This window comes from Tauraco erythrolophus, chromosome 6 (genome assembly GCF_009769465.1).
Source record: "Tauraco erythrolophus isolate bTauEry1 chromosome 6, bTauEry1.pri, whole genome shotgun sequence".
Classification (NCBI taxonomy): domain Eukaryota; kingdom Metazoa; phylum Chordata; class Aves; order Musophagiformes; family Musophagidae; genus Tauraco; species Tauraco erythrolophus.
In genome coordinates, this window is record NC_141470.1 from 32,994,112 (window position 1) to 33,016,440 (window position 22,329).

Sequence of the window (22,329 nt, forward strand, 5' to 3'; positions counted from 1 at the left end):
ACAAAGACTCAGTAGGCAAGAAGCCAGTTCTACATACCCCTCTTTGTTCCTTCTTTTTCCTCAGTTCAGGCTGCATGTTGAGCGTGAGCAGAGGAAGAATATAAAGCAAGGTCACAGCCATCTGCCAGTCAGTAACACTACTAGGACTTGCAGGCTGTGGTGGCTGACTCATCTACCAGTGTGAAGCAGTCACAAGAAGAACAGCATTTGTCAAATGCTTGTGCACAGCTTAAAAAAAACCTGACCTCTTAAAAAAAAACCAACCCAAAACACGAAAGCGAGGAGCTGCAAAGAATGTTAAAACAAATAAATGTGTATTATCCCAGAATTAGGATCAAATGTGATGGGTCAGGGAGGAAGTAAAGAGGCTGAAATCTCCCCAGACTGTCATCCCTGTAGCAGGAGCTGGCACAGTGGAGCTGTGGGCTGCTCCTCCGTGCAGAGCTGGACTGAGCAAGCGCATAGTGGTTGTTTCTGCTGCGTGTGGGTAGACACATCCCAGGCGACATAGCTCTTTGGGCATGATGTAGCTTGTTTCTTCCACGCAGAAGTTATCAGCTGAGCCTCCCAGCTCCGGTTAAGCAAACTCAATTTTGGGTGTGAGATGCAAAGAAGATGCAAATGTGCCTCGACTCCTTTCACAAAACCAAGTGAGCAGTTAAGCTCTTTTGTTCAGGGAAGTGCTTCAACTGCTCAGCTCAGTCTCTCACCTTTCAGCTCAGGCACAGGCAGTCAGTCACAGCTTTGCTGCAGTCACCCTTCTGCACCAGGTCCCAGGCGTCAGAACACCAGTTACCAGCCACCAGAAGAAACAAACAAACTCCACCGGAAGAGAAGCACAGGAGCAGGTGGGAGGAAGCAAGAGGAAGAACAGGAATGAAGCTCAAAACAGTATCAGGGCAAGTCCCTGTTTTTTTTTTTTTTTTTTGCCCCTGTGGCCTGAAACCTCCTTTTAGTTACTGGTTGGTGGCATTTGCCACTATCATGTGAGGTTAGGAAACCGCAGTCAGTCCTAGCCCTTGAACACACCCTATTCTCAGTCTTTGACTTCTTTGTGTGCCCAAAGCTGATGGTCCCTCCTTCGGCTGCTGAGAGCACGGTGTGCCCAGCAGCTGTGCCTCCCCACCTGGCAGCTCCTGTGTCCTTCTCGCCGGCGGTGCAGAGTGAAGCAGAACCAGGGGGCTCAGTCCAGGCCTTGCTTAAAGCATGAACAGGCAATATCGAGTACAGAAATGAGAAATCTCTAGGAAGAATCAGAACTGCACTGTAGGAAGTCGATTAGGGGAGCAAGCAAAGCTCAGCATGCACCAAGCCGCAGGGCCTCCTTCCTGCCAGGAGCAAGAGAGGGAAAGCAAATGTGGGTGCTCTGCTGCTGCTGGCCCCAGGGAGGGGACAGCACACAGGCTTTCAAGGAGGGTACAGAATCTTGCACCATGAGCTCCTGGAGGAACGTAGGCAAAACATAGCCTGCAACTGCTGCCAAGGTGACACAATCCCACTGATTACCCTGAGAGAAACCATGGATGCCCCATCTCTGGAAGTGTTCAAGGCCAGGTTGGATGGGGCTTTGAGCAACCTGGTGTAGTGGAGGGTGTCCCTGCCCACGGCGGGGGGGGGGGGGGGGGGGGGGGGCGAAAACTAGATGATCTTTAAGGTCCCTTCCAGCCCAAACCATTCTATGATTCTGTAAAAACAAAAGCTTTTCCATGATGAGGACAGTCATGCAGTGCCCAGAGAGACCGTACAGTCTCCATTCTTGGAGTTTTTTTTTCAAGTCCTGGCTGGATAAAGTCCTGAGCTACCTGGTCTGACCTCAGAGCTGACTCTGCTTTGGTTGGAGGTTGGACTAGAGACTTCCTGAAGATCCTTCCAATCTGAGTTACCTTGTGATAGACTACAAATACTGCAGCGCCTACCCCTGTGGTTTGGGAAGGCCGTGTAGCTTGCTGCAGCAGCCCAGTTTTACTCCCTGTGGGAGCTCCCGCTTGAGTTGTCCACACTTTGCTGTGCCACAACAGCCCAGCCCACTTGAAATCATTCAGACACCAAACTTCTGCGAGAAACACAAGCTGGTCATGACATACTGAAATCCTCTTCTGGAGGGAGACAGGTCCATGCCAGTGCAGGGGAAGCTGAAGAGAGGAATCTGCCTGCTGTGACCTTGCATACTAAGTGGGGCAAAACCCTCTGCAAGGTCCCCCAGCAGCCAGCTGCCTCTCTCCAAAGCTGAGCGTGACTCCCCCAGGATGCTGCAATGGAAAGGGGGGGAGGGTTTGTCTGACCTGGACAGTCACTGCAGCCGTTCTCCATTGCAGAAAGGGGGTGTAGGCAGGTGCCATCAGCCACTATGTGTCTTGGGGAAATGGGGCTCCAAATCCAGACTTTGGCCTCCAATGAGTCCAACTCACACTCCTCAGCTTTGCTCCCCTCACATCCAGGTGAAGCAGAAATCTCTGTGAGGGGAAGGAGCTCTTACTGCAGAGCTCTGGAAGTTAAGTATTTCTATGAGCTCTTTCCCCTCCAGCTTCACCTCAAACAGCACAGCAAGGATTTCCTCACCACAGCTAGTATTGGGAAGAGGTGAAGGCATCTTTACAAGCCTCATTATCTCATTGCCCAGCTCCTGTCCATTACTAACTGCCTCAGCAAAGCTCACGTCTCTGCTCCAGCTGCAGTGGTGGAGGAGGGACAGCAGAATCCAATTTTGGATGCCATACCAGCTGGTAAACAGAGACTGCCTCTGTTCTCCTGCTGTCTTGCAACAAAGCAAGTTGCTCACACAGAGGACTAACACCAGCTAAAGTGTCTGCTAGGAGACAGCGACTGCTTTATAACGAGATTTGTTAACCATCTATCCAAAAGGCAACACTAGGAGAAGAGAGAAGGATTATGTAAAGGTTTTAAAAACAGACACGACAACCTCCCAGGTTGTGCCTGGTTCATGGGACCTTTCCCACAAAAGGAAAAGCTGGGGAAAAGGCTTCCTCACAATACCCATTCCTCGGGCCAGAACACAGCTTCCCACAGAAACGATTTTAGAGGAGTAAAACCTGAACATGTTAACATTTCATCCCCACAATGTCTCTCTCCTAACTCCCTAACTAGCTCCCCAGTCCCCTTCCCACCAGCCTGTCCCCTCACAATCCCAGCTCCTGCATGCCTCAGCTCGCTTCTCACCACAGACCAATACCCTCTGATCTGTTACTAACACCCTGCTTCACTTCTGAAAGAGTATTATCCATCATGCAAGCAGCATCACTCCATGGTGACCCCCCTGATGTGGGGATTTTGAGAGCAGGCAGCCTCCTGCTGCTGTACCAGCCACATCCAGCTATCCAAAATACTATCACAGAGAGAAGAGCTCCTTTGCACTGGAGCGTAAACAAGGAACACAAAACTGTTTCCACGAATATAAAACACCCATTTCTCCCAAGAAACTGATGAAACAGTAAGGCAGTCCCTGTTACCCATGGTCCTCCCACAGTCACCCGACTTTTGCTCAGGCCAGTAACTACTCTGGCTGTAAGGAGATGCTGCAAGTTAGCTCTTGCCCTGGTCTAGGCTGACCTCACAGTGTGCATGGTGGAGCGTGGGAACCTGTGGCATGACTTCATTATGAATGTGGGCAGGGCAACTGCTTGACCTGCAGGAAACTCTCTGCTTCAACTCAATTACCAGTATCCAATTACAACTGGTGAGACAGCAGCTAGTTTTCTTTCCAAGAGTCAACCTCTGTTTTTGAATCAGATGCTTCTATTTATTTGCTCTCACTGCATCTCTCTATCAGTGACATCACCCAAGCAAAAGAGCTCTTCTTTTGTTTGGGTGATGTCACTGATAAAGAGATGCATTTTCTTTCCCCACGTGCCTTTTAAGGATCCATTCAGTGAACCTGGAAGACGCTTTCCTGCAGACTGAACTAGTCCCGCATTTTTGAGCTGAGCAGAACACTGATCCACTAGGCTGAAAAAACATGTTCAAGGTCATGTCCTAAGTCAAAGGAGGAGATCTGGAAAACAAACTTAACATCTAATGTTGCATACTCACAGGTTTGGCTCTGGGATGCTGAAAGCTGTGTGTGCCCTTGGGCAGATGTGCCAAGGCAAGTTTGGTTTTGACTTAAATCAGGTTCAATTTTTCCGAGTAAAATTCTAAAATTCTGATAAATGATAAAAACTCTCTGCCCTTCCTTTACCATATCAGCCTGGTGAAGCTCAGAGTCACTCTTAAACGTAGGAAAACCTTGTAAACGGGGGAAGAAAACACATTGGTGCAGTCATACAAGTAAAAAGTCAAGGGATAAAGCGTGTGTATACATACCAAGCAATGGCCTTCAAAGGGATAAAAAGTAGAAATCTGATAGAGAATGAAACTCTGCTATTGCTAAGCACTGAGAAAAGCGGTACGAGAAGAAAACAGGAAGAAACGGACACTGGAAAGTCTTAAACGATAAACCCAACAAAATCAGAAGAAAATGGTTTAGAAGAGCCTTTAAAATGAGTTTTATTGTCAGAATTTTACAAGTAGCCTTCAGTGGCATCATACAAGAAGAACTCTGTTGCAAAACTCTAATAAATAGTCTGCCCCAAGTCCCAAAATATTTTTTGAAATAAAATAAAAACCAAACTTAAAAATAAAAGAGAATAAAAGCAAGACTTCAGGATGCTCAGAGATGTTAGCAATATTTCCCATTTACAAATAATATGAGGCATTATATAAATCTCCTTCATACAAGTCATTAAAAAACCCTAGACATTCTAAACCTTTACAAAAGCACTCCAGAAATAGTTCCAAAGAGATCCATTTCCATGACAAAACATTAGAGAAGAACTCCATGGGGATTAGCATCACAAATGAAGTTTGAGGTTGAAGTGTAGTGTGTACTTGTGTGGAGCAAGATTAAAGAGCATGAAAAAAGGATTTGAAAAGAGCCTGGAAGTTTCTGTGACAAGACTATGCCCAACGATTTTAATCTGTCTGTTTGAGAATTCGGTAAAGGGGAGGGAGTGGATGCTCTTGAAATTAACCCCTAAATACACCGCACTTTATGCAAGGCAATATTTATCAAGGTAGTGACGGCGTCCTCAGAAGGGAGCAGGAAAAGGTTCCTTAGCACGCTGCACAGTTCAACGTCTGTGCAGACTGCAGCGCTTAAATGTCATACTCTGACACCTAAAAGGTATTTTCTGGAGAGGTAACATGTTGTGGCAAGTCAGCTGTTCCTTCAAAGAACAGGAAATTAACTTTCCTGGCATGAGGCAGTTTGTGAAATCTCATGCTAGACAGTTCCACTGGGGATCGGGGATTTCAGAGCTCCAATCCTACCCCAGTACTTTGAAAAATACACTTCTCTAACTCACCTTTACATTTTCCTGTCTACCATAGTAAAAGACTTATCAGACCTCTCGTGTAATAAAACACAAGTGGAATAAACATTTCTCAAATTTGTTGTGATTTGAGAAGTCCAGAGAAATAGAATGGGAGGGTAGGTGCATGGAGATGGTTTGTGTGGTTTTTCATGGAAACAGCTCGTGGGAAAGAAATCTTAATCTCTTTACAACTTCAGCCCAAGTCTTCTGCACATATGCAAGCAACAGATTCCCCTGGGAGGGAAGGGGATTGCCCTGAAGCGGTACAGCAACAGCACTCGGTATCTCTCAGCCTGCCTGACACGGCATGAACTGCAGCATGCCTGGTTTTGCTGCTCGTAAAGTTACTTGCAGCCGTTGTTTCCACGGGAAACAAAGGCTACCGGAAATGCTAATGCAATAGATGTGTGATAATATGCCTCACCCATGGCTCACGTCTCTAGTCTCTCTCCAAATGTTGTGATGCTGGTTGCACTGTACCATACACACTATGGATACGCGTTCTCTGTAACGTATGGGAAGGTAGCACTAGCAATCAAGCGCAAATTGCTAAGGAGACACCTAAAACATTGCATTACATCCCCTTGTCTGTGGCATACTTCAGAAAACAATGTAAGAAGAACAGTAAAATAAACATTTCTTTCTAATTTTCTAGATGTCATTATATTTGCCAAAGCTGCAAGGAAAAGCAGATTACCTGAAACAGAGAGAGAGGAGTTAATGGAAACAGAGGCAGATGGAACAGCAAGCCTGATCCGGCCTCCAAATCATTTTGTACATAACAGATAAAGAGACAATGTGCAAAAAATAGACATTCACATTTTAGCAGTTAAACTTTTATTTTACCTTTTTAAAATTATTTACTTTGTTTTTTTTCTACAAAAGGCAGACATTGATTGTTGATCTGCAATTGTTCTGAGTGCGCGCAGAGATGCGAAAAAGGGTTATTGGAGGATGAAGAACAGGGAAGTGCTCTGACTATACTTTCACATGTCATGATTAAGGTGGCATTAAAGCTTAAGTCCCAGTAATAATATTCAAAACAGATAGTTTCCTTCCCCGTACACTGTTCTCAGTTCATATCAATTGTGTTGAAAACCCATTCAGTGAATTTCTTCAGTTTCTCGGTTGCATTCTGGGATTCCTCCTGTAACCTCAAGTTGTCTTCCCGCAAGTGCTGCACTTCAGCCTGAAGACTGGCCTTGTCCTCTTTTTCCTTAGGCACGAGGAAAAAAATACAGATCTTAGTGGACATTTAAGGTCATGCTTCCTACCTATATGGAGAGGCAAGAATCTCTTAAGCGAGCATGAGTCTCAGTCTGTATAAGGATTTTATGCGCAGTAACACCTGGTTTTATATCTAAAGATTGTGGTCAATGGTTCAATGTCCAAGTGGAGGCCAGTGACGAGTGGTGTTCCTCAGGGGTCAGTACTGGGGCCAGTGCTATTTAACATCTTTGTTGGTGACATGGACAGTGGGATCGAGTGCACCCTCAGCAAGTTTGCAGATGACACCAAGTTGTGTGGTGTTGTGGACACACTGGAGGGAAGGGATGCCATCCAGAGGGACCTTGACAGGCTGGAGAGGTGGGCCTGTGAGAACCTCATGAAGTCCAACAAGGCCAAGTGCAAGGTCCTGCACGTGGGTCGGGGCAATCCCAAGCACAAGTACAGGTTGGGCAGAGAATGGATTGAGAGCAGTCCTGAGGAAAAGGACTTGGGAGTGCTGGTGGATGAGAAGCTCAACATGAGCTGGCAATGTGCACTGGCAGCCCAGAAAGCCAACTGTATCCTGGGCTGCATCAAAAGAAGCGTGCCCAGCAGGTGGAGGGAGGTGATTCTGCCCCTCTACTCTGCTCTCGTGAGACCCCACCTGGAATACTGAGTTCAGCTCTGGAGTCCCCAACACAAGAAGGACATGGAGCTGCTGGAGCGGGTCCAGAGGAGGGCCACGAAGATGATCCGAGGGCTGGAACACCTCTGCTATGAAGACAGGCTGAGAGAGTTGGGGCTGTTCAGCCTGGAGAAGAGAAGGCTCCGGGGTGATCTTATTGCAGCCTTCCAGTACCTAAAGGGGGCCTACAGGAAAGCTGGAGAGGGACTTTTTACAAGGACATGTAGTGATAGGAAAAGGGGTAATGGCTTTAAACTGAAAGAGGGCAGATTTAGATTAGATATAAGGAAGAAATTTTTCACTCAGAGGGTGGTGAGGTACTGGAACAGGTTGCCCAGAGAAGCTGTATATGCTCCATCCCTGGAGGTGTTCAAGGCCAGGTTGGACGAGGCTTTGAGCAACCCGGTGTAGTGGAGGGTTTCCCTGCCCATGGCAGGGGGGCTGGAACTAGATGATCTTTGAGGTCACTTCCAACCCTAACCATTCTATGTTTCTATGATATTTGCGATGTTTCATTCCTCACTCTTGCTTGAATGAGCAGGATTTCTCTATATTAAATTTTAATACAGAAGCTGGCTCCTCAAATAATGAAAACAAATTGGGCATGCCCTGTTCTGTACATACAACATGTACGTACAACTGCTGATGGTTGACTAAATAAAGGGTAGGAAATATTCCGGCAAATAACTTCCCCAGTTAAGAGACTTTTCATCTGATCACAGCAGAACTTTCTTGGACCAAGGAGACAGTAACAGAATACAGGAAGTTTCCACAGTGGAAATGATATATTTAGATAACACTGTTAACTTTTCAACATCAGAAGGACATACTTACATGGACTAACTTCAAGCCTTTCACAGTGCCACTGAAATTAGGAGTGGAGGTATTCTGAATCACCCTCCTAATTTAAGCAGAGGAATCCAATGCCTACAAATTTAGACACTCCACCCTACTCTTTCATAATTAGAAGTATAGCCTGAGAAAAGTACTAAAGAAATGTCTTTCTCTTACAAGGATGAGATTGTCACAGGCTCAGGCATGGCAAAGAAGGATTACACAGTTATTAGCATCACCTATCAGCACTAAATACATGTCTTACAGATGTTCTGTACATGAAATGTTTACCTTCCTTAAGTCCTCTTGCAACATCTTCAGCAAACCTTCCAGTTGGTCCACTTTAGAGGCGAGAGTTGGAGGAGATTCTTTACTGTGGGAAGCAGGAAACAAGAATAGGTATTGATGTGATCCACTGTCTTCACATAAGGTAGCTAATGGCCTTGGCTATACCAAGTGGCTTTATGTAGGTAGGCAGTCAGGTACACTAAGAATTCACAAAATTAACAAAAAGAACAAAAGTACATGGAACACATGCAGCACATTAATCAACAGAATTAACTCATGATTAATTGGGGCCATCCCATCACTTGACTTCTCTCTACTTCTACTCATTATATGTGCCTTGAAATACCGTTGCTCTGGACACGTTCATGAACATCTCAAACAAGAAAGAACCTGCAAAAAGGTTCAACTGTACTTTACAATTCTTCTGTTTTCACTTCCCATCATCCTCTTCATGAGAACTTGTGAAGAGTTCTGCAAAGCCTGGAGATGGCTTATAAATATGTTCCTACTCTTTTCCTCAGTTTGTAGCTGAGGAAGCCTGCATGTCTGGTGTTGTTTACTCACCCTGTATAAGGCTTTATCTGTGCAGTAAGCTGGTCCTCAGCCTGATCACTACTGGAGGCAGCGCTCACAGGTCTGTGATTTTCATCAGCAGCAGCGAAGAATGAAGCTCGCTGAACTGAGAAGGTAAACGTACAGAGAATAACCATAGCAGCAGTAACGATTATCTCTTCATGCACAGTACAACAGCTACACTGCAGGATCTCAAAGCAACCTAAAAAGTCTGTTTCAAGCAAGATCAAGTGATGATATGACACACCAATATCCACTTGACAGAAGCAAACTGGCATGCCAAGTCTTTGCACCAGTTTGTCCACTGTATTGGATTCCAAAAGCAAGCACTAGCTCTGGCACAGCACTGCAGGCTCACACAGATCATGCATCACCCTCAGGCTAGGAAGCTCTCCAGGAGGGAGATGCTAGAGAGTACAAAGCAGAGAGACCCCGGCAGCACTCGTGGAGTCCACCCAAGGCCAGTTCCAAGAGAGGCAAGAAGCCAAGCTGGAAGAACAAGTGCTGTGCAGAACTTCCTAGGTACAACTGCATGACACTACTCAATAACTCAGGAACTATATTTAGCTTCCTTCACTCTATAAAGGATCCCTTCATCTTGAGGAAGGAAAAGCTCACTGTGCACAATTTACATATGGAAAGGAAAATGACCAATGCAATTTTTCAGAACCCAAAATTTTTTCCTTATGCCTTAGAAAACGTTTTCGGATTGAAACGTGAAACCTCTTTCCTGCCCTGTGTCTGTGCTTTTTTTGTCCTGTAACTGCTCAGATGTTTTAACATATCTCTCAATCACTATCACATGTGGTGCAACTGTAAACTACTGACCGCCCCTACCTCTGGAGTTTCCTAGCACAAACAGCAACACAAACACTTTTAGTTTAATAAATTAACATTCTCTCCCTCAGCAGCTGCTGGTCTCTCACTGGCAATAGAACAGCATTGTCTTTTTTCTGCTTGGCATATTTTTATTCAGTGCTTTCAAAAAGGCTAAAATTAATGTGCCTTGGTATTTGATGGAATTTTTTTGCTCCTCTCTTTTTGCCTTTGAATGAAAATACTGAAGGTTGGTGTAGCTCAAGGATCCAGGCAGCTTTTGTTTCAGCTGGTTGCAGGTATCACTATTTGTAACTTCGGCGGCTTGTGCTGAAGACACCAACCAATGATGTAGAAGAGAGGTGCCCAGGATAACAAAATGAGAGTTTAGGCTGCGTGGTACTCGTCAATCCCTACTGGCACCTGGCAGAGACTACACAATGGGATCATATTGACATCAGACAGCTGTCCCCTCTACAAGTCAACTCTGAACATATTTTTACAGTGGTGAGATGAAGGTTCCAGCCAACACATTACCCCAGCTTTCCTTCATCTGAGCTGTCAGTTTGTTACCTTCACCACCCTGACTTTGTTCACACTTCTAAAGAGAAACACAAGTGAGTTTGGGGCCTACAAAAGCAAGGGATTCAGGTTAATGAGGACAGTCAAATAAATCTAACCAAAAAAGGGGAACTTTTAAACAGAAATTGCCAACTACAGTGAAACGCATTAAAACCTGGGTTTCATCCCTATGTGGTGGTGAAAAAACCATCACTATGAATTCATCTCCTCTTGAGGACTAAGGTTTGTTTTGAATATGCTTTCCCAATACTGCACAGCAGAAATATCAGACACGCTGATCCTACAACTCCTATGGCAATAGAGCAGAGCTCACATGTACGTCTTGGACACCAGCTTTGACCTGAGCTGTCCTAATGATGTATATGGCTGCTACCAGAGAACAGCCAAGAAAGCACGTTACTTCACAGCCTTTTCCAACCATGCAGAATAATGTCTCAAAGATTCAGGATCAGTGAAAACACTTTCATGAAGGTGGGACAGCATTTATGCAGAGATTAGGGAAAAAACACTTCAGTTTAACGCACGTAGAAGACTCTTCCATTGGATTACAGTAACTGTAAGGTAAACTCCCTTTGGGCTGAAGTGTATGTAATTTTGAATTCAAATACATCTAGGCAGCTTACAGTTCTCTTCAGTTTCCTAAGTGTCAAGGAGATGGAAAGTGCCATAGGATTAAACGACACTTATGCACAAGTCTACACATTCAGAGTATGTAAAGGGAAGAATGGCAATGGAAAAGTATATACCAAACAAGGCATATTTCCCAAATTACCTTGGCAGTGCACTTCAGCTGCACTACAGAAACTTTTTGCTAGTGCAGTAAAAGCAAGCAATCATTAGTGTGCTCATATGCTTTTCCCCTGCTATTCGACTTTACTTTCACCATTTTGTGCCAGATGTCTTTTCCACTCTAGCTGTGATGTCTGCAACTGCTCTACATGAAATGAAAAGTAGCCAGTTTTACAGAGATTTGGCCAAACTGTAGCACAGAGGGACGCTGGTATAAAGACACGGTATCTGAGTATTTCATATGAAGTTTTACGCTGTTAAGACTTGAGTTGCTATTTTAAATGAGCTTTAGCTTCAGACTAAGAGTCAAGATTAAAACCACTCCTTAATGAAGCACGTACAAAGATCAGCTTTCTAAGTACTACATTCTGAAAATTTACCTTCAAAGGCTTTGGCAGCATCTACCAAGTTTGACCAGTCCAGATCAGAGGCAGAATCAGGCAATGGCATAAGACCAGGGTCTGGCATGGGCTGCCGTCTTTGCTCCTGGATATCTGTGAGGGAGCTGTCTGAGGCAGAAAACTCTCCTAGAGTAATGCAGAACAAATTATAAACTCCATGAAAGAAAACCAAACTCAAAATTCCTTTCTTAATACCAATGTATTGCATTCTTATTTTTAATTTTTCTGGGATAGCACTTTTGGAACCAGAACTCAGTAGAATGTTTGATCAACTGTAGATGATCAGATACAGCATGTTACAAGCCAGTTTTCTGAGACAGTGCTTCTCACCAGGACATTCAGCTCCTTTCTAACCTGCCTGAATCTCAGCAGCTTAGCACTTCAAAAGCCAATCTCTACCTTCCTCCAGCACTGGGGCTGGGGGCAGTACTCTTTTACCCAATGATTCCTGCCTCTGCACAAGCTGAAGATACTTGGGGAGGGCTCTGATGCTTGCTGGGGCTTCTATGCTCCCTAGCACCTATTTGCTCCTGTAAAAGTACAAAACTCCGGGTTTTTTTTTCCTCCTCGCTTTACAATCTCATAAACCAATGGGAGCAGCCTTAGGCATACCAAGGTGAATTAGAACAAGAAAACCCTTAAAATGACTTCCCACATTGCACATCTCTCACCAATTTCGTGAAACCTCTTGATCTTTACTGAAAAATACCCACACCCACCCATAAGTGGCTCACTATGGAAAAAACATCGGTGTCACGGTTGAAAGAAGGATAGAAAATCCCTGTAACTTTTGGGCAAACTGGTGCCTAGCAAAGTGAAACACTTGAATTATTGCCACGAATTAGAGAAAGACCAAATTGTGAACCAACAATTATCCACTTTATTTCAGTTTACTGGCTGGACAATCAAAAAAAGAACAATGCCTAGTCAGTCAGCACACGTGTAAGCTCAGAAGCAGCAACAACCTGCTTCCTCATGCTGTCTGTCAGGGTGTAAAGAAAGTTTTGAAAAAATTTAAAAAAATTGAAAAATAGGTGGTTTTAGAAGCACCAGAGATGTAGGGGTGAAAAGAAGGACTTGGGCACCTGGAAGGAGGCTGTAGAGAAGAAGAGTACAGTGAAGAATCCATCTGGGACAAGAGCAAACAGGAAGACAGCATGGTGGGCTGGACACAAGCCCACTGGAAGACAAGCATCACTAGTTGTGTTGCTTATTTTTACCTCCTGCCCCTCCTTCTTTTTTTTTTTGATAGTCTAATAACTATATAACTTTAGTAACTAAAATAACTTTCTAATAGCTTTAGCTAAATAATATTGCTGCTAGGAAGTGACGACCAGAAAAGCTACACTGCATTCACTTATTTGCTCAAAAATCTTGAATTTTATTTCTTTTTCTCTGTCCATGTTTACTTTTTATCATCGTAAGTTCAGATCAATATTAACACTGAGGATTCTTGTATTATATCCCCAAGAGAGGGCAGTTATTTGGGAAGTTCTTAACATGAAAATATTTAAGATTAGTGAAAAGATAAATAGAAGAAAAAAACCTAACCATTTGAAAAATTACCTGTTTTAACAGTGTGAGTTGGATTGTTAAGACAGATGAGTAAATAATATTTTTAGCTCACTGTTTTCCCTCTTCAAAACAAACAAAGGTGCTCTGGAATGGCTGTTCTTTGTTATTAAGATCTTTGAATTAAAATAATTTTGAATAGCTGGAAGCCAACAAATACTTGTGGTATTAAATATCCAGCTCCACTTAATCCTTCTCTCAGCAAAGGCAAGTTGTGCATGGGGGGAGACAATTTGTGTGTCACTCAAAAAGCTGGTTCTTCTATCATGCAGGCCTACATTTTATAGGAAATGGAAAATCTTGTTTTGTTGACACATGTATAAAGCTTATGCGCTAGGAGGAGTAATCGGTTTGGCGTTGAAGAGAATGTGACAGTGAAAGAAGGATTTGTGGGTTTCTTTTCTGAAAATACAGGCATTTGAACGAAAAGAGACCAAGTGCTTCTTTCCACTTCTACTCAGATGCGATCATTAATCTTCTGACTCTGGGCCCTCAGAAGCCAAATCCATCACCCAGTTACAAGTGTAACCAAGTCTGCGAAGTTTTTCTAGTGCACAAAACGCAGAAATTAAGAGAGCTCGGTTTCCTAACTCTTATGCAAGAAACATGTTATACAGAAACAACAGCTCATGAAAATGTCAGGTTCAACACTGAGAACTGATGCCTGGTGATCACAGGCAGATGAAAAAAAATTAAAATAGATTTCTTGAGCAGCCTGCACTGTCAAATGTATCTCAAGTATCTAAATACAGACTATGCTTAAGGCCCACTATGTGAGTTGAATCTATTGATAGCCTTGTGTTTTCCTCTTGAAACATACGAAAACACGAATAAATCGGAGCGGATATGTACTTCTTCACAACACAGTGCAGAATCCTACACTGAGATCTGGCCCTATTTCTGGAAAACACATTTAGTACACATTTAGTTACGAGGTACAGTGGGAACTTGTGAAAATTCCCTTTCTCACCAACTGAGACACTCATGTGCAGCAACACAGAGCCTGTCAGATAATCCTACTGAGATTTTTCAGTAAACTAAGAGAGGAAAACTGAGCACCTTCTTGACAGGAGTTTACCAAGTAACTTTTTCTTGTTAGCTGTTGATGTGTGACTAAAATTAAGTAACTGTATGTCCCGTAAAATGAATATGGTAAGGGAGTGAATTTAAAACCACACTGGTGCAATAAAAGCTGTATCTGGTGTAGCTGTACATCCAAATGTCTACTGGTATTTATCCCCTTTTATATCATTATTTTCCTAATAGTATTTGGTTCCCATAATCCCACACTAAAGGAACTACACTTGAAGTTGTCACTGGTGGATAATCAGGCATATGTTTTTGCCCATTGGTTCAACTGGTCCAGATGACTCCTGGAAGAATTAGTGAAAACTTACAGCTGATGAGGCAAATTTTTGTGCTCCCTCCACAAGGTCATGCAGTCTTATAAGTGAGGGGGGTAGCAAAAAAATCCGATCCTGTTTTATGTTTTCAGGCATGTCACTTGACTCTCCTCATTTTAGCAAAATCAAGATGGAAGTATTAATTGCTGTAAAACTTTCCCTTAAGACGATTCACAAGGGATTCACTTCAAAATCAATTTGTGAATTGATTTTCTACTTGAAAGTAGAAAAATGGGAAATACACTTACCATGTAGTGATTTCATTCCCAAAGTATATGATGGTCTCCGTAATGGCAGTGACTTTGGGAGAGAAGGGTACGTGCTGGTGAATAGCACATCATTTGGCATGGCTTGGTCCAAGAGCGAGGCCCGCGAGGTGAAGAAATGGTCCCTTTGACCACTGTAAATACTCTCATCTGACAAAGTCCTTTGCAAGGCACGCCTTGTGGTAGGAGTGCTGGGAAAGGGAGACTGACAGGACAGAGTGTGTGACTATACATTCATAAAAACAAATAAAAGAAGAAATGAGAAAAAAAAATCAATAAAGAAGCTTTTGAAGTCTATACTGAAATAATTTTTTAAAACTTTTTTTTATAAATAAGAAAGCAAGTGTTAACCTATTTTTTCAGAGTGGATAGGAAAAAGAACTAAAGTATTCTGCTTTGCAGGAGATTATAACTAGATAGTATATATACTTCTTTTTTAGCCAATCTCACGTTTTAAATATCTTTCAAACTTCTCCTGAAGCTGAAACCTCAGGCAGCCCTTGTGGATTCTAGAGCTGATGTGCAGCAGAGATAATGTTTACTGAAACAGACTGGATGCTGCATAAACCAGAGTTTTCCCTTGTGCCTGGGGAGGCTGCCTTCCTGCAGGCAGAGCCCCAGCAAATGCCAACTAATTAAAAGTCTTGTATTACTGAACAACCAGGAACGCCTACCACCGCTTCGATTCTTCAGAAAGATTTGAATCAAAATTAAGCAGTCCCACGAGCAAGAGAACTTGTGCCTTACCCCCACCATCATCCCAGCTTCCTCCATGCTCCACACAGGAGAAAGCAATGCTGTGGTCAGCCAGGAGTTACATACTCTCTGGCCAGTGTCAGCACGCTGCTACCAAAGAATGCGTACCATTCCCAGCAGCAGACAGACCGATTTTCATGAAACTCGTAGCAACATAACTATTTCTAAGACAGAACATTTCTTTACTGTTTGGTTGAAATTTGGTCCAAAGGTTTTCATGGAGAAATGGCAAACAGAAAGGAAGACCTCACCACCCTCATTTGCTCTGTAAGTAAGTTTAAACAAAAAAAAAGAGATAACAATCTCAGGAAAGATTAAACATTATAGAGTTGCTCATTTGCACATAAAATTAGTTCTCTCTTCTCAGAGAAAGGAAAACAAAATGTTTAAACAGACGGCACTCTATTCCTGTGATCAAAAACCTACACTACAACGTGGGAGAAGAACATGGAGGAGGGACTATTGGTACTGTACAGTGGAAGACAATCTGCCAGAAATTTTTTTTTCCAAAACATGAAGAGTTTTAATAATAAAAGATTGCTGCATGTTTTGGTTTTATGATTAAGGATCAGAAACAATTACGAGTACTTTCAAAAAACCTGCTATCATCAAAAGACGAGGAAGGAAAGAGAAGCCATGTCCCATGCCAACTTTCTATGGGAAAGTCAACTTCGCCCTTCTGCGTTGCCTCCCTCAGGACACGTCCATCACAGTATGAACCTTGCATATACAGTTAACACTACAGAAATGACAACTTCTGGTACACAGTTGGCACTATGTTGCACTGAGGATCAAACTGCTTTTCTACTCTGAAATTTAAAAGTTCTATCAGCAAGTTTGTATTAGAAGCCAGTGAAATCTCCCAACGGTTGTCCTGAAGCAGCAAAGGAAAAGAAAGTTGCTATGTCAAGCAGTGTTTACTCGAGGGTTGTATAGTTCATTTAGTGTTAAAGAATTAGGACCTGGAACCACAAGTTAATGTCAGACCTTAAGATGAAAAGGTTGCACAGATATGAACATCTGGTGAAGTCAGCACAGAGGCAATACAAGTAGGAATTGTCTTCTGGTAATAGAGCAGAAGGAAGAGAAAAAAGGGTGACCTGTCTGAGAAGATGTAATGTTTAAGTAGTAAGTAAGGAGATAAGGAAGGCTGGGAAGACAAAAAGACACAGAAGACAAAATCACAGCCTAGAACAAATTCTACTAGCAAACAAAAGCCTTTGGCAGTCAAAAGACAGGAAGGAGGAGAATTTTTGGTCTTTGTGCAGTGAAGTAATGAAGGGCATTATCATAATTTTTCTTTATTTTTAAACTGTCAAAAGATTTTTGTTCCATAAGATCAACTTTTTTGTAATATGAAATATAAATCACGCAGTGGGCAGAAATGACAGTTACTTTTCAAATGGAAAAGATTTAATTTATTGATGTGCTACAATGTCAGTAACTTGCTGAAATTTATCAAAAGTATAACCTGAGTTAACATATTTGTTACAGTCACCAGGAAATCAAGATCAGGGTAAGAATGGATTCACTAACCCCAAAGCAGAAAAACAACAAACTTGGGAACATACACACTCTTCATGGTCTTCAGTTCACCTCTTTAAACAGAATGCAATTTCTTGGAATGAGAACAATCCCCTTGCTCAAACCAATCAACAAGAGATGCTCACATCGCCCATGTTCCATTCCCCTCAGAACCACCACAAACCTAAGAAAAAGACATCTTGCCATTGGCAAGGCTTTTTTTTCCCTCCAGCCTCAAAGGTAACATCTGAAATAATCTGTATATGGAACCTAGCACTTACAAATTTTAATAAGCCACTTTGGGTTTTTACAAGCAAAGAAAGAAGTTGCAGTGCTCTCTTCTGCATGGTTGCTGTGGAAACCATTTGGGCTCTCAGTGATGAGCCTGAGCTGTTAAGCACTGACTGTACATGGAAACCGTAGAAATCAAGACATTCTCTTCAAAATGATGGATTTTTAAAATTAACATAAGCACTTTCGTGTTTTTATACACATTTTGAAACACATCAGGAAATGTTTCTCAGTATTTATTCTATATAAATATTTGTTTAAGAAGTATTTTTGGTCCTCATGCAGTAACAGGATTAGAGAGGCATAAAAGCGTGCCTTTTGCAAGAAGTTTCAATACTGTCAACAAGCCACTGTCTAGTGATGCAATCAGAGAAGAACACTACAGGATTTTCCATGAGCCAGCAGCCCTAAATGTTCTTTGCAATTTGGCATACCCTTTAATGCAATCTCATCTCTTTCAATTTGCACACAAAACCGCAACAATATTGACGTGACTGTAGTAAGGAAACTGTTCCCCAAATGTAATTCTCTAGTAGACAAGTCTGTGACAAATGGATGACTTTCTGTTCATGATGAGAATTCAGGGAATGTCTTGCATTTTACTTTCCTGTTATGGTTAAGAATACAAATGATCCTATCTGAGAAACTCTGGAGTTCAATGCAAAGTCCAACTCAGTAAGCTCTGTATCATAGAATCATAGAATGGTTAGGGCTGGAAGGGACCTTCAAAGGTCATCTAGTCCAACCCCCCTGCAAGGAACAGGGATATCTCCAACTAGATCAGGTTGCTCAGGGCCTCGTCCAACCTGGCCTTGAATGTCTCCAGGGATGGAGCATCCACCACCTCTCTGGGCAACCTGTTCCAGTGTTCTACCACTCTCATGGTAAAAAATTTTTTCCTAATATCCAATCTGAATCTACCTCCCTCTATTTTAAAACCATTACCCCTTGTCCTATCACAACAGGCCCTCCTGAACAGCCTCTCCCCATCTTTCTTGTAGGCCCCCTTGAGGTACTGGAAGACGGCTATAAGGTCACCCCGGAGCCTCCTCTTCTCCAGGCTGAACAGCCCCAACTCTTTCAGCCTGTCCTCATAGGAAAGGTGCTCCAGCCCTCTTATCATCTTCGTGGCCCTCCTCTGGACCCTCTGTATGAAAGAACACTTCAGCTTTGACTGCTTTGAAAGCACTCGGCATTTTCTACACAGTAATCTTAGAGCTTCATGGCCTTCCTCCTTTTCTAAATTGTGAAGCATTTGCTGTATTAGTTGATATGCCTAGGCAGCAATGAAAATCATCAAATTCTTATAAAGAGTAACTTTACACATTTCTATTTTTGTAACAACAGAACTATGACTTGGATCAGAAGAGGACCTGTGTGTCACTCTTCAGGCATTCTCAGATTTTACTTAACTGTGATAAGAGATAGCCAAATGACAAACTGTCTTTAACATACCTTAAAATTCTTCTGGGATTCAGGTGTTGGGCTATCAAGATCTATCAGTTTCTTCAGCTCTTCTTCAACGGTGGACTTGGATGCTCGTTTTGGTGATGCTCGTAGATCTCTTGCTGAAGCACGCAGCCGAGGGTGGGCCATTTCATTGCCATCACTCTGGTGACGTCTTAAATGAAATGGAACAGACACATTCAGGTCTCAAAGCCCTAGGGCAGGAGGCATGAATGAAATAAGAATTATAGCACCCTCAAGATTTTCAAAGAAAAAACCTAGGTAGGTGGCACAGAGGAGGGAAGGAGTTTCACTAATACAGCAGACCCTCATCTTAACGAATGCCTGTTGAAGCAATAAACTTGTTTAAAAACATCAATTAGCAATACACTTAAAGCTTACTGTAATACATTCTCCCAATAAGGGACTGAATCTATTAAAATAATGTATATTCTGTACAAAGCTAAAAAATATAAATGTCTTCAATGAGGCCAAAAGCAGCAAATCACTAAGTCTCTTTAATCTTTTAACTGTTTTTTTTTATAGCGTAGTTATCACAATGTTTCACCATTTCCTTTTGACAGTCATTTATTGGTACCATCTAGGGATACTGTGCTTGACCCAGTAAAAGTCAAGAAGGGTTGAATAAATTGTTTGAAATGCGCTTTCTGAACCACTTGTTTCCCAAGTCATACTAGACTTAAAGGAACAACATTTTCACTAGTAAGTTGTTTCTCAATTTCTTCTAAAAGACATGGTTGCATATTGTAATGCAGAGACACCTTGGCTTGCTTGAAGCCAGTTAAACTGGCAGCAATCTTAACAAGGCAACATGGAGTGTCACAGAGCTAATGCACAGCGTGCACAGTACTGCTACATGGATGAGAGGCTTAAGGAAAACTCAGGCCTTACATTAAGAAGATTCTTAATATTTACTCAAATAACTGTTTGAGTCACCTTTAAGAAGTCCCAAGGAAAGGTAAGCTTTAAGAGGACTGAAATCCATACAGCATTCCAGAAATGATGAAAAAAATCTTTTAAAAGTTAACAGGGAAATGAGATTAGCTGACTATCAAATATTTAAGCCTAACTGTAGAACTCTAGATTAGAGATTAAGTTCTACAGAAGACTAAGCATTCTATTAAATAGTCTTGAGCTCTTCTATAAAGAGGAGTGCCACAGATCTCAATGCTTCTTTACCATTAAAGCGAACAACCAAACAAGAGAACCAAAAAACAGTCTTACTTTCTTGAATCCATAAACCCCACTGAGTTTATTGTCCCTTCTGGCTTTTTCCATCCGATCAGATACTTGCTAGTAGCACCCTGGCGAGGGTAGAAAGTCCTAGGACCAGATGAGGAGGAAGAAGAGGAGGAGAAAGAAGGTGCGAGCTGTGGAGAAGCAGCAGAATGAAGCTCTTCTTTAGGTGAGCTTCTGGCACTGGTGAAAACAACTGGGCTGGCAGAGTGTCGTGAGCTCATAGTACTAGGAGAAAAACACAATAAAGACAACATTTGCCTCAAATGTGTGTACATGCACCTTTTTTAACTATTTTTAAAGCAGAACTCTGGGCACAAGACGTTACTCTCATCAATAGTGGGTAGAGCAGCAAAACCAGTTTGCTCTTCTTAAGAGCCTTCCACCAATGTTTCATTAAAAACACCTCACATAGCAATGAAAAATTTTGTAAGCAACCTCTAAGGATGTGACATACCACTGTCCCCCCCATTCCCTTTCACATATGGGAAATCAAGGGTTCACAGTCATTAGGCAGATTAAAAGTAATAAATAGTTGTAGTTGAACGAGCAAAAGGGAACCCAAGTCCAATTTCTTGCTGGAATTCCTGGCTGTGGAAGAAAACATATTTTGAAGGAACTTAAGCAACAAGAAACATCTCTTTAAGACCCCACAACAAATCAAAGAAGAATCCTATATATATTTCAAAAGAGGGCTTCCTGGATTTTGCCTGAAACATAGCTACTATTTGCTAAAAAAGACTCTTAAATTGAGAAGTCTGAGCAAATATATCACAATTTGTTTAGACTGAAAAAAGAGCTGGGATGATCAACTGCAGCTTATTGTTGGAAGAAGGAGAGGGGCTTTAAATGGGAGCTACTCTTTAGTTATGTTGATATTCGAATCTGATGCAACCGCATAATATCAGGAGCACTAGGTCTTAAGACAATATTTACTAGAACAACCTTAAAAGGTCAGGCATTTCTAAGTACGGGAAAACTTTGTGTACAGCCGTAGTACGGAAATAGCATTATATATTTGGAGACCAGTTTTCTATCAGTTCTCTATGCAACTCAGTCACATTTTCATCCCTTTAGCCAACACTGCAGGGAAGGAATTTGAAACAGATGGCCCCATGGTAAAGAACAGTTTCTGACTGAGAAATAAAAATTAGCTGGAAGGCTGAATAAAGTCACTGAATAGTGTCCTCTTTCTTCGCTTAACAGAAAATTCTTCACCACTCTATTCTTATCATGATAAAGTAATGCATTTTAACATCTCTTTCTCTTACTGAAACAGAAAAAAGAATTTAAGGTTAAACGTACGTTAGCACCTGGGAAAATAATCTTACCTACATTTAGCCTTATAGAAGTCAGTTATCTAATCTATGCCACTTGTCTGGCTCCTGCTGTAGTCAATGAAGAAACATCCTTAGGAGGTGATTCTCCTCATTTTAAATTAGGTGTCTCAGATATACATGCAGAATTAATGCTTTGGAGTTTTTCCTCTCTCTCCATTGACAATGGTTGGAGTCTAAAAAACTACCTTTGAAATGTTTCATTTTCATATGGCTCAAATTAAGCACCACGACTCCCAACAGTCAAGGGCTGTGGATTTAAGGAGGAGTCCACGTGGACTGTAGTCTTCCCACCCGAAACAGCACTGGCTGGTGCAGTCCATGATTCCGCCTAGTGTACATGGGGACGGCTGTGAAGTCCCTCACATCGGGGCAAGACGCATGCCCCCGTATGTATGCAAATCAAACGACAATAATACAAATTTTGTATTATAGAATTATCTTTTTCTTCCCTCCATCTGTACATTTGAAAGGCCTATACAAAATACAGCAGATTGGGAAAATATAGGAAGACATTTTCCCGTCTATCAAGCCCATATATTTGGCACTGCACATCACAACCTTCCTATTTGTAACAGATACAAGTAAATATAATTTACAGCAAGAAAGTAAAGAAAAACAAGAGCTAGGGGGAGAGGCAGTAAACGTCTTGTCATTCCCCTTTCTCTCTTCTTTTTCAATACTGAAAGAAAACTCCTACGCATGCTGAGTAAACCAGCCCATCTGTGAGGCATCACCACTGCAAAATTAAACTGCCAACACTTGGGGAAGATGCACACTTTTAAAGAAAACACATAAGGCTAATTTCTTTTTTTTTCATTTTTATCCCCTTCTAAATACACTCAAGAAGTGGAGAAGTCTTTTGCTTCAGTGTAGGAAAAGGGAAGTTCTGATGACATTTCAGAATTCTTTAATCCATCACGTAGTTCTC

The 22,329-nt window shown here is 42.2% G+C and overlaps 1 protein-coding gene across 1 annotated transcript in view; it reads right to left on the reverse strand.

Moving 5' to 3' along the window:
- Nucleotides 1-6,441: 6,441 nt before the first annotated feature.
- SIPA1L1 (signal induced proliferation associated 1 like 1) overlaps nucleotides 6,442-22,329 on the reverse strand; it is a 77,455-nt gene continuing 61,567 nt past the window's right edge. The window contains exons 14-20 of the mRNA XM_009978920.2: nucleotides 20,050-20,289; nucleotides 18,814-18,979; nucleotides 14,770-15,013; nucleotides 11,526-11,672; nucleotides 8,950-9,064; nucleotides 8,389-8,470; nucleotides 6,442-6,585 (exon numbers count right to left, since the gene is read on the reverse strand). Of these exons, the coding sequence (XP_009977222.1) occupies nucleotides 6,442-6,585; nucleotides 8,389-8,470; nucleotides 8,950-9,064; nucleotides 11,526-11,672; nucleotides 14,770-15,013; nucleotides 18,814-18,979; nucleotides 20,050-20,289 (1,138 nt within the window). The remainder of the gene's footprint in view (nucleotides 6,586-8,388; nucleotides 8,471-8,949; nucleotides 9,065-11,525; nucleotides 11,673-14,769; nucleotides 15,014-18,813; nucleotides 18,980-20,049; nucleotides 20,290-22,329) is intronic.